This window comes from Pristiophorus japonicus, chromosome 20 (assembly GCF_044704955.1).
Source record: "Pristiophorus japonicus isolate sPriJap1 chromosome 20, sPriJap1.hap1, whole genome shotgun sequence".
Classification (NCBI taxonomy): domain Eukaryota; kingdom Metazoa; phylum Chordata; class Chondrichthyes; family Pristiophoridae; genus Pristiophorus; species Pristiophorus japonicus.
In genome coordinates this window covers 37,144,161-37,156,378 of record NC_091996.1, presented here as the reverse complement: position 1 = coordinate 37,156,378, position 12,218 = coordinate 37,144,161, and the positions used below count along the sequence as shown (strand labels likewise).

Here is a 12,218-nt window from a genome sequence, read left to right as displayed (position 1 = left end):
GATAGAGAATTGGCTGGCGAACAGAAAGCAGAGAGTCGGGATAAATGGGTCCTTTCCGGTTGGAAATCAGTGGTTAGTGGTGTGCCACAGGGATCAGTACTGTGACCACAACTGTTTACAATATACATAGATGACCTAGAAGAGAGGACAGAGTGTAGTACAACAAAATTTGCAGATGACACTAAGATTAGTGGGAAAGCGGGTTGTGTAGAGGACTCAGAGAGGCTGCAAGGAGATTTAGATAGGTTAAGCGAATGGGCTAAGGTTTGGCAGATGGAATACAATGTCGGAAAGTGTGAGGTCATCCACCTTGGGGAAAAAAAACAGTAAAAGGGAATATTATTTGAATGGGGAGAAATTACAACATGTTGTGGTGCAGAGGGACCTGTGGGTCCTTGTGCATGAAACTCTTTTTGAGTTTATCTGTGAAACAAAAAAACATTAAACCGTGCCACCCGCCCTGGATGACACAGCAGACATTTACAAGGCCCTTTTTTTTTCCTTTTTTGTGTTTTTTTTTTTTTTTTTTTGGGGCGCTAAAATCACATTTTTCCAAGTGCCCCCTCTAAAAGGGGAGGGGGACACTAAAAGCACTGGCAATTAAAACAAATTAAACTTTAAAACGTAAAATCAAATTAATCCCAAAAGGTTAGTTTGCAGGTGCAGCAGGTAATCAGGAAGACAAATGGAATGTTGGCCTTCATTGCGAGAGGGATGGAGTACAAAAGCAGGGAGGTGTTGCTGCAACTGTACAGGGTATTGGTAAGGCCGCACCTGGAGTTCTGCGTGCAGTTTTGGTCACCTTACTTAAGGAAGGATATCCTAGCTTTGGAAGGGGTACAGAGACGATTCACTAGACTGATTCCGGAGATGAGGGGGTTACCTTATGATGATAGATTGAGTAGACTGGGTCTTTACTCCTTGGAGTTCATAAGGATGAGGGGTGATCTTATAGAAACATTTAAAATCATGAAAGGGATCGACAAGATCGAGGCAGAGAGGTTGTTTCCATTGGTGGGGGAGACTAGAACTAGGGGGCACAGCCTCAAAATACGGAGGAGCCAATTTAAAACCGAGTTGAGAAAGAATTTCTTCTCCCAGAGGGTTGTGAATCTGTGGAATTCTCTGCCCAAAGAAGCAGTTGAGGCTAGCTCATTGAATGTTTTCAAGTCAAAGATAGATAGATTTTTAAGCAATAAGGGAATTAAGGGTTACGGGGAGAGGGCGGGTAAGTGGAGCTGAGTCCACGACCAGATCAGCCATGATCTTATTGAATGGCGGAGCAGGCTCGAGGGGCTAGATGGCCTACTCCTGTTCCTAATTCTTATGTTCTTAAACTCCAAACTGCTCCTCTGGCTTCTTCAACAAAAGACTTCATTGGCTGTAAGGCGCTTAGGTTGTAAAAGGAGCTGTCTCAGTGCAAATCTTTCTTACACCCATTTCCTTCAGTTGGAGGAAAGGACAAAAAAAGAGCTCTTGCCAATTGCAGCATGTATTTTGTTTTGTGTAGGTACTCATGCAACTGTAAATTTCCGGTCCTTATTGTCAGTTCAAAGGGCCAGCCTGGGCAGGGCGGGTAGCGGAGAGCGCGGGGGACGAGGGAAGAACGCGTGCGGCTAACGGTCGAGGCGCGAGGCCGGGGCGCGAGGAGGCGGGGCCAGCCTGGGAAGGGAAGGACGGGGCGGCAGAGAGCGCGAGGGAAGAGCACGTGCGACTAACGGTCGAGTCGCGAGGAGGCGGGGCGTCACGTCACTCCCCTCCCCCCTCAGCCAGTCACTCGTCCTCCCTCCTTCCCGCCCTCTCACACGGTGAGCGTCAAATAATTGGCCTTATGGTAGTTTCTAACAACAACATTGAGGCTCTGCTCCGACGAGAAGGGCGAAAGTCATTTATTTGGTTAATAGTTTAAAAAAACAACCGTCTGTATTTGAAATGAAAATATCGCCGGTACCATTGCGGTCGGCGGGACATCAGTTGTGCTGATGAACGAATGGTGAGCCGGCTGCAATCCAAAGTGCAGCACTTGTTTATGCCAAGTTTTGTTTACTATTGTTTTTCGTAAATAATCAAGTATGTTGTTATATTTCAGTTACTGATCATGCTTGGAATGCAAATTGTTGAACCACAATGTCTGTAGTACTATGCAGTTATTTTTGCAATCTTAAATAATTCTTGATTGTAATATTAACATACAACACGTATGCAATTTGTTTGCTCTCGCCCTCCCCTCCTTTAGACTTGATTTTGAAGATACATCTTGTTCCTGGTGCCCACTGCAAGCCGAGATTGTGAGTGTTGCCATGCAACTTAATTTTTAAAACAAATAGTTTAGCAGTGAGCTCTGGTTTAAGTAGCAGTGAGCTCTGTTGCTCATTAAGGTGACAATGTTATCAGTAGGGGGATCAACAATTTGCATTTGTATATACTATTTGATGTAATGCAGACGCTGGAAATCTAAAATAAGAATAGAACATGTTGCAAGGTCAGGCAGCATCTGGTCGATGACCTTGCATCAGATTTTATATAAAGTCTTCGAGGTAGTAAAATGTCTCGTGGATCCCCCACTATCAGGCACGCATTGCTCCCATCAAATAGCTCAGCTGTGGTGCAATGCACAGGAATGTCTCTGTTACTTATCCTCAATACTATGCTTTAATCCAGCCTTTGAAGAGCAAACAGCACAGCATTGCCATTTTTGACACAAGTTATCCTTGTGGCACCTCTGTGTGAGTTTGCGAGTTCACGACTAATTTGTGTATCATTTCATGCTGCAGGCCCACACTAATTTAGGTCTGGGTTGAGACTAAAACTTACTTGACATTAGATTTTTGCCGCAGACCTCAGTCTGGGCTCATTCCAGACTGAAAGGACAATGTACTGGCCACCCACTGTGCCACCCAGTCTTTGCCACTACAACAAATGCAGCTTAGATTTATTAGTACCTTTCACATAACAATGTCCCAAGGCGCTTTACAGGGGGAGTGGAAAAAAACGTTTTAGTGCGTGGCATAAATCAAACTGAAGGGATTTGAACAGGGAGTAATGGACAGGAAATTGGGTGGTGGTGACACAGGTTCAAATATTTCAGACAGAAAAGGGAGCCTAAACCATGGCAGGGTATTAGAGTTGAACCCAGTCCTGTGGTGACCTGATGTTTATTCACTGGCAATTTTCAAAGCAAACACTAAGGCTGTGTTTTTTTTGCTCTTTCTAGCCCAAGGTCAGTGAAACTGATTTGCTTTACTTCCCAGGTATTTTTATCCTATTGTCAGCAACATTGAACATGGGAAGATGTTCATCTAACCTGTTCCGTTCATATAATTATGTTAATTTATGCTAGATAATTTGTTCTGCTTGTGAAGACCAACATAAGCACAAGTTAACAGGATCTTCAACTTCCAGACTAATCTCCGAACACAGTTATTTATATGGAATATTTATATATTTAATTATAATCAGTACCAGTGATACTACTCAGCAACAGCCGTCAAACTCTCTCCTCTTCACAGACCCTTCTGGATTTGGCCTTGTATACCCAACTTTCCTTTTCCGAAATTATGTTGTGTTTTGTTACTCGTGCACATTAAAGTGATACTGGAAAGGTTGCACACATTCTAAATTAATTCAATCAATGATTATTGTTGCAGCCTTTCCCAAGTAAATTTAAAAAGTATCTAAAACGAATGACTGTCAAAATAAATGTGGAAGCAAAACTTTCTACGGTTTATAGTCTGTAATACATTGTCAACAGTTAAAAACGGTGTGACGATTAAGGATTTTGTGACGTCAGTTTAGGTATAATAATTAACAGTGGCCACTTAAAAACTTTTTGAAAAATGTAGCTAGCATCCTTATGACTTTTTTCATCGATTTCAAAAGAGCTGACTTTTTGGTCAGCTTCTTTTGGCCAGAAATCCCTCTTAGTACAAATGGAAACATGAATATCTCAATGGCATTCTTTCGAAATGGCATTCTTTCAGCTACCTTGTGGTGCATATAAAATCAAATTGGGATTCAGTCGTAGCTGTAAAATAACCAAGTCATGTGATTTGTTTAGATTTCATCATCTGTGTAATTTCTATGGCAGGAAAAAAACGACTCACTGAAAAATCCTTTTTTGAAATTTTTTTATTAGCAGCAACTTCATTGGGCCGAAGTTTCCCCAGGGGTTGCTCCTTTTTTTTTGGAGCAACTTGATTTTTGGACTATCTTTTCACATAGAAACATAGAAAATAGGTGCAGGAGTAGGCCATTCGGCCCTTCGAGCCTGCACCACCATTCAATAAGATCATGGCTGATCATGCAACTTCAGTACCCCATTCCTGCTTTCTCTCCATATCCCTTGATCCCTTTTGCCATAAGGGCCAAATGTAACTCCCTTTTGAATATCTCTAACAAACTGGCCTCAACAACTTTCTGTGGTAGAGAATTCCACAGGTTTTAGTTGCAATTCTGGCCATTTAATTTGCACCAGTGTAAGTGAGTTAGTTAGGTTTTTTTTTAGTTCATTTTTTTTTCAAAAGGGGGCGTTCCCAGCCACTTAACCCTGTTTTAGGCGATTGGCCAACAAATAGTTGATCCAAGCTAACTTAGGCCAACGTAGGTTGCCACTTATGTCCGCACAGAAAAACCTTACCTAGAATTAAGGAATCGGCGCAAATAACTACATTTAAAGCACCACCAAACAAAGCACAAAAAGTAATAAGCAATTAATTAACAAATAAAATAGAAGGAACCCTGCCCCTAAAGCACCAAGACCAAAGTAATAAGCAATCAATAAATAACAAATAAAAAAATAGAAGGAACCCTGCACCTAAAGCTCCAAAATCAATCAGTAAATAACAAATAGAAGTCCTACCTTAGGGAACGCAGCAGGCTGTCGATGAGGGAGCCCATTCGGCCAGGGTAGGGACAGAGCGCTTCGGGCCCCTCCCACGCAGCCTGCAGCGCACACTCACAGTTTCGGCCTGCCAGGAGCTACTGCACATGCATGCAGATTCTAGCGCGCATGTGCAGAGGTCCCGGCACCTCAGCCCCCAATCCATTGGGCCACGCTGCGCCACGAGGCTGGGGAACGGCCAGAATACCGACTTATTTTTTTGGCAAGCTTGGAGGCAGACAAAAACGGCACACCTCGGGCGAGGGCGCCAGAAAAACAGGTTAGGGAGACTCTAGCCCAATATGTCAGTGTACTTCGCTCAAATAACTAGTGTAGCTTGTTGAAAGTGTTGCACAATAAAAACCCTTTCATTCTTAAGTGTTCATAGATAACATTTTATAAAGCAGCAATCATAAAACAATGTACATTCTCTGAAACAAATGCAGATTATGCAGTATATTCTTCTGTTGTTTATAGCTGTGTGTGGAGCTACAAACACCCAAACATATTTACAGACTTAATGAGAATTAAAAAATTGTCATGACCCGCTGGATACACACAACTGGTGAGTCATATCTGGAAGAGGAAAATGAGCTAATGGTTTGAGTATGATTCTTTGGCAGATTGATTAATTTGAAAAAGTAATCAATTACTATGAGCATATTTTTGTTTATCAATGCTTCTGTGCACATTAGAGTATAATTGTAATAGTTTAAGCAGCCGAGGGAACAGTAACTCTCATGAAAAATATGTGCAGCAGTTTATTATTGTTTATCAATTGCTGATGAGGTGGGTATTTATTTCCCATCGCTAACAACTAAGTGTTTGAGAGGGCAGTTAAAAGTCAACCACGTTGATGTCGGACTGTAGTCATATATAAGCCAGACCGTTCCCTTAATGAACCACTTGAGCTTTTACGACGATCCAGCAGCTTTATGGTCACCTTTACCTACGCCAGCAATTTTTTTTATTGCCATATTTTTAAAAACAAATTCAAATTCTCAAACTGCCATGGTGGGATTTGAATGGACATTCTCTGGATTATTAGCCCAGGCTTCTTGATTACGAGTTAAAGTGCATTGTGCCAGATCCTGTCAAAGACTTTAGAGATGTCTATGACAGTGACAGATGTACTAAAGTGCTCATGAGCAGAGTTCCAGAGTTGAGTAAATTAGGCATCAAGATCACATAGAAACAGAAAATAGGCGCTGGAGCAGGCCATTCGGCTCTTTGAGCCTGCACCACCATTCAATAAGATCATAGCTGATCATGCAACTGCAGTACCCCATTCCTGCCTTCTCTCCATACCCCTTGATTCCTTTAGCCGTAAGGGCCACATCTGACTCCCTTTTGAATATATCCAACGAACTGGCCTCAACAACTTTCTGTGGTAGAGAATTCCACAGGTTCACAATTCTCTGAGTTAAGAAGTTTCTCCTCATAAGAACATAAGAATTAGGAACAGGAGTAGGCCATCTAGCCCCTTGAGCCTGCTCCGCCATTCAACAAGATCATGGCTGATCTGGCCGTGGACTCAGCTCCACTTACCCGCCCGGTCCCCGTAACCCTTAATTCCCTTATTGGTTAAAAATCTATCTATCTGTGATTTGAATACATTCAATGAGCTAGCCTCAACTGCTTCCCTGGGCAGAGAATTCCACAGATTCACAACCCTCTGGGAGAAGAAATTCCTTCTCAACTCGGTTTTAAATTGGCTCCCCCGTATTTTGAGGCTGTGCCCCCTAGTTCTAGTCTCCCAGACCAGTGGAAACAACCTCTCTGCCTCTATCTTGTCTATCCCTTTCATTATTTTAAATGTTTCTATAAGATCACCCCTCATCCTTCTGAACTCCAACGAGTAAAGACCCAGTCTACTCAATCTATCATCATAAGGTAACCCCCTCATCTCCGGAATCAGCCTAGTGAATTGTCTCTGTACCCCTTCCAAAGCTAGTATATCCTTCCTTAAGTAAGGTGACCAAAACTGTCTCAGTCCTAAATGTCTTACCCCTTATCCTTAGACTGTGACCTCTGGTTCTGGACTTCCCCAACATCGGGAACATTGGGCTCAAGTTCCGGCCTGAGTTGCTCTTGTTTTTTTGGAGCAACTAGTTTAGAATGGAGCATCTTAGAAATTGCAATTCTCGGCATTTAGTTTACTCCAGTTCCAGTGAGTTAGAATAGTTTCATTTTAGAACAGTTTTTTTTCCCAAAAGGGGGCGTGTCCAGCCACTTACACTTGTTTTGCAAGTTTAGGCAGCGAAAACTTATTCCAAACTAACTTAGAATGGAGTAAGTGTAGATTTTTGTACGCTCAGAAAAACCTTGCGTACACTTGAGAAATTAGGCGCAGGGAACGAGAGATGGGTGGGGGGAAGGGAAGTTTACAAGCATTAAGCACTTTAATTTTACAAATAAAGAGCCAACATCAATAATAAATTATAAATAAATCAATAAATCAACCAATAAATCAATCACAATAATGTTTTGAAAATGATTACACCATCCCACACCATAACTATTTTTTGACGTAGTAAATTTGCTAATTAACTGTTGATATACCTAATCACAACCGACTATCTTAGCCAGTTCCTCCGAACGTACATCTTGGATTACAAGCCTACTGCTTCATGCATTGCTAAATCAGACGTGCTTCAGAACTGCCCCTCCTTTACCATATTGATTGCTTTTACAGAATCCTAGGTAAACTAACACAAATCTACACGCAACAGGTAGGTGGAGATAAAAGCTGCATAAAATACTTTAAAACATCCAGTAACATAGGATCTTTACACCCTCAAGTGATTTTTGTATCGTTTATCAAATTATTGGAAGATGTCTGCACAACAGTACATTTTTAGCTTTGTCATTGTAACCCCCCCAAATGGCTGAGCCACTGTGAGAAAGCTCATTGTAATTGCTTCTTCAGAAATTAATGCAAAAACATACAACTCCATGGGGTGGGGGAGAACAGACACATGTTTAGGAACAAGCCCATACCTTTTTAAATAATCTCAACCCCAAAAACCCAGCTTTTCCCCATACCCTTCAATCATTTTCTCTCCAGAAACTTACCTTAAACTCATTTATTCCAGACTTTATGTTCTTTATAGTACTCCCGGCTGAATGCGGCAGGTACTGTTCCCGCAGGTCGCGGCAGGGAGCCCATTCGGCCAGGGCTAGGGATGGCATTCTTCGGGCAATTACAGCACCCGTCACTCAAACTTTGAAGTTTCCACTTGTAGCCACAGGAGATCCTGTTCTTCAAATAAGTAGAGATTGTGACTTCCCTCTGGCTAGTTTTCAACTAGTTAGAACTCCACTTCAAACAGGAAGATGCATTTATATTCAAGTAAGCTGGGCAAGCTGGGTGCACAGCCAAGACTACTCTTAAAATAGCTAGATGATCCTAAATATTAAAATATTATATACAAGTTCTCAGATTTCGCTCACTTGGTAGACTTGTTCAAAAATCACTCCGAAGTTTTCGGTTTAAAAAAAACATTGTATACTTTTAAACCCGGCATTTAGGAGTGTTCAAATGATTGACACCCACACAGCCTGCACAGATTCGGGGGCAAGGAGCTACTGCACATGTGCACACACTAGCGCTCATGTGCAGAGGTCCCGGTCCTGTTTTCAGCGCCGGTTCCTGGCTCTGCCCTCAGACCCCTTGTGCTGCGCCAAGCCGAGGGCCTTCATCGTTCCAGCTGCGGGGAGAATAGCAAGTTTTAGGCACGGTTTTTGTTCTAAAAAGTCGGCGCAGCTCACGGAGGTGCACAGTTCTAAGCGTGGGGGCAAACTTGGGCCCATTCTTCCTGCATCTAACTTGTCCAATCCCATCAGAATTGTAGATGTTTGTATGAGATCCCCTCTCATTCTTCTAAATTCCAGTGAATATAAACCTAGTCGATCCAGTCTTTCTTCATATGTCAGTCCTGCAATCACCTATGGAATTGCCATACTGTGCACCATATTGGTGATCATAAATTAGAATTGATCATCTGATCAATTGAAAGGTAACAGCAGTTTCCAATACTTTAGAAAACACTGACTTAAGAGCATTGGGAAGCTGCTAAAAGGATAATCGGAATTAATTTTCTTGGGGATAGAATCAACATGAATGAGCAAATTGTGTGCAAACAGTACAATTTACAAGAGACGCTTTACTACTTTCCAGACTCAACATTGAGTTAAGCAATTTCAGATCATAACCACTGCTCACATGTTTTCAGACAGAAGCTTCTGGTAATGATTCAGCTGTTGTCATTTACAGTTCCTCTAGATCCATCTTTTGTTTCTTTAATTGTCCCAGTACCACTCCATTTTGTTTTGCATTTAATCTTTCCTGCCTTCCCTTTTGTTCTTTCCTCTCCATACCCACTTTCCCCGCCTCTGTACTTGCTTAAAACCTCATTATATCTGGAACATTTTCCAGTTCTGTAGGAACGTCATCGACCTGAAACATGGGGCCGGATTTTTGGCTTTCGAGGTTTTTCAGCGAAAACGGAAGCGATACGTGAATCTTACCGTTTTCCCTGTGTCATGTATCTCACATTACTGTATATAACTATATCTTACCATACTATACATGACTGTAACTGGATATGACCTGTAACAATAAGCATACCTTACCACCAGGGATGCACTTACAGGAGACACTCCATACCTGTCCCACTGTGGTATATAAAGGGAGGTCTCAGGCAAGTGCAACACTGGAGAGCTGGAAATAAAGGTGCAGGTCCTGAGTGACCTTGACTTCAGCATGTGTCTCGTGTAAGTCAGTGCATTAGAGTCAGGACTTAACGGTGACGACGAGTTACGGGATCACAGAATCCACAGAATGGCTACTAACAGCTCAGATGAGGAATACAATGCTGGAGACAATTGGGATGACTTTATAGAAAGACTTCGTGGCGGAACTTCGGAGGCTGGCTAGTTCATGTGAGTTCTCCGATGAACTAAGGAGAGAAGTACTGAGAGACTTTTTTATTGAAGGAATAGGTCACGCAGGCATATTCCGAAAGCTTATAGAGATTAAGAACTTGACTCTTAGAGGCAGCAGCACTGGTCGCACAGATGTTCTTGGCAGGCGAAGAAAAAACGAGGCTGATCTATACTTCGGTTATGACAACCAACGAGGCATCGGAACAAGGGGTTCACATTGTGAAACAAACTGCTACCCCCACACACAGACAAAGGCAGAAGAGCAGGCCTTCAATAGCAGACAGTGGCGCCAGAAGCCATCAAAATCAAGGGCCACATTGTGGGTTGATCACACCTCATCAACCCACAATGCGAGCAATCAACAACAGATTGAGAGAAGCTCAAGGGAAATCAGCCAGACGCAGCTCATCCTTCGGAAACAATGGAAACGGAGTGTGGAGATGTGGGGGAAGGCACTCAACCAGGGTGTGTCGATTTCAGCATGCCGTTTGCAGAAACTGCAACTACACAGGGCATCTGGCTCACGTGCAGAAAAACAGCAACTCGGCTGGTATACGAATCAGAAGGGTCGGAAAGCGGACCAGAAGATGGTTGGAACAGTGCACGGGGCGCCGAGGTACAGCGGGTTAACACGATCAATGTCCACTGTTCTTACGCCAAGATGCCGCCAATTATGATGAGGGTTCTACTCAACGGGATACCCGTCAACATGGAACGGACACGGGCCAGTCAATCCCTTATGAGCGTTCAACAATTTGAACAGCTGTGGCCGCACAAAAGCAACAGACCAAAACTCACAAAGATTGACACCAAACTAAGGACCTATACCAAAGAAATCGTCCCAGTCCTTGGCAGCGCCATGCTCTCAGTCACACACAAAGGGATGGTGCACCCACTTTCCCTGTGGATTGTCCCCGGGGATCTCCCAGCCCTGTTGGGGAGAAGCTGGCTAGCAGAACTTAATTGGAAATGGGATGATGTTCACGCCATGTTGTCAAAGGAACGGACCTCCTGCTCAACAGTTCTAAGCCGTTTTGAACATCTCTTTCAGCCAGGTGTGGGCACCTTCAAAGGGGCTAAAGTTAGAATCTACATCACACAGAATGCCAGACCGCTCCATCACAAGGCTAGAGCTGTGCCTTATGTGATGAGGGAAAAGATTGAAAACGAACTGGACCGGCTTCTGCTGGAAGGCATAATTTCTCCCGTGGAATTCAGCGACTGGGCAAGCCCCTTCGTCCCCGTCATGATGCCTGATGGATCCGTGCGAATCTGTGGGGATTACAAGTCTACCATAAACAGAGTCTCCCGACAGGACCAATACCCGCTGCCCAGAGCGGAGGACCTATTTGCCACATTGGCTGGAGGAAAACATTTCTCGAAACTTGACCTCACATCTGCATATATGACGCAAGAACTGACCGAAGAGTCTAAGCTACTCACCACCATCAACACACATCGAGGTCTTTTTGTGTACAATTGATGCCCATTCGGCATCAGGTCGGCAGCTGCTATATTCTAGCGCAACATGGAAAGTCTGCTCAAGTCCATCCCGGGGACGGTTGTGTTTTAAGATGACATACTCATCAGGGGCAGGGACACCGACTCTCATCTCCGCAATCTTGAGGAAGTACTAAGTCGATTGGATCGGGTAGGCCTAAGAGTTAAGAAATCCAAGTGTCTGTTTCTCGCGCCTGAGGTTGAATTTTTGGGCAGAAGGATTGCCGCTGATGGAATCCGCCCAACCGAATCCAAAACCGAAGCGATTCGCCTGGCACCCAGGCCCCGGAATGTCTCGGAACTGCGCGCCTTTATTGGGCTACTCAATTACTTTGGGAACTTTATGCCGAACTTGAGCACGCTGCTGGAGCCTCTCCCTCCACGTGCTACTCAGAAAGGGGTGCGATTGGTTTTGGGGGGACGCCCAGAACGCGCCTTCATTAAGGCACGCAACCTTCTATGTTCCAAGAGTGTTTTAGCCTTTTTTGATCCAGGTAAAAAGTTAGTCCTTACGTGTGATGCGTCAGCGTACGGAGTCGGGTGCGTTTTACAGCATGTCAATGATGCGGGTAAATTGCAGCCCGTTGCTTATGCCTCCAGGTCACTTTTGCGGGCGGAGCGCGGGTACGGTATGGTTGAGAAGGAGGCGCTCGCGTGCATGTACGGTGTCAAAAAGATGCACCAATACCTTTTCGGGGCCAAGTTTGCGTTAGAAACCGACCACAAACCCCTCACGTCCCTACTATCCGAGTGCAAGGCAATCAACGGCAACGCCTCGACGTGGATTCAGCGGTGGGCACTCATGCTGGCGGCTTACGACTACACGATAAGGCACAGACCAGGCACAGACACCTGTGCCGACGCGCTTAGCAGGCTATCCCTGGCGACCACA

General features: G+C 44.0%; 1 protein-coding gene across 12 annotated transcripts in view; it reads left to right on the top strand.

Moving 5' to 3' along the window:
- The first annotated feature begins 1,675 nt into the window (after nt 1-1,675).
- rgs3a (regulator of G protein signaling 3a) overlaps nt 1,676-12,218 on the top strand; it is a 340,299-nt gene continuing 329,756 nt past the window's right edge. For 4 of the 12 annotated variants that reach the window (XM_070862759.1, XM_070862758.1, XM_070862757.1 and 1 more), the window contains exons 1-3: nt 1,676-1,993; nt 2,237-2,288; nt 5,357-5,444. Coding sequence is in view for 1 of the 12 variants with exons in the window: in XM_070862753.1 (XP_070718854.1) it covers nt 1,991-1,993 (3 nt within the window). In the remaining 11 variants the exon portion in view is untranslated. The remainder of the gene's footprint in view (nt 1,994-2,236; nt 2,289-5,356; nt 5,445-12,218) is intronic. The other 8 variants (XM_070862761.1, XM_070862760.1, XM_070862753.1 and 5 more) reach the window with 6 other exon arrangements.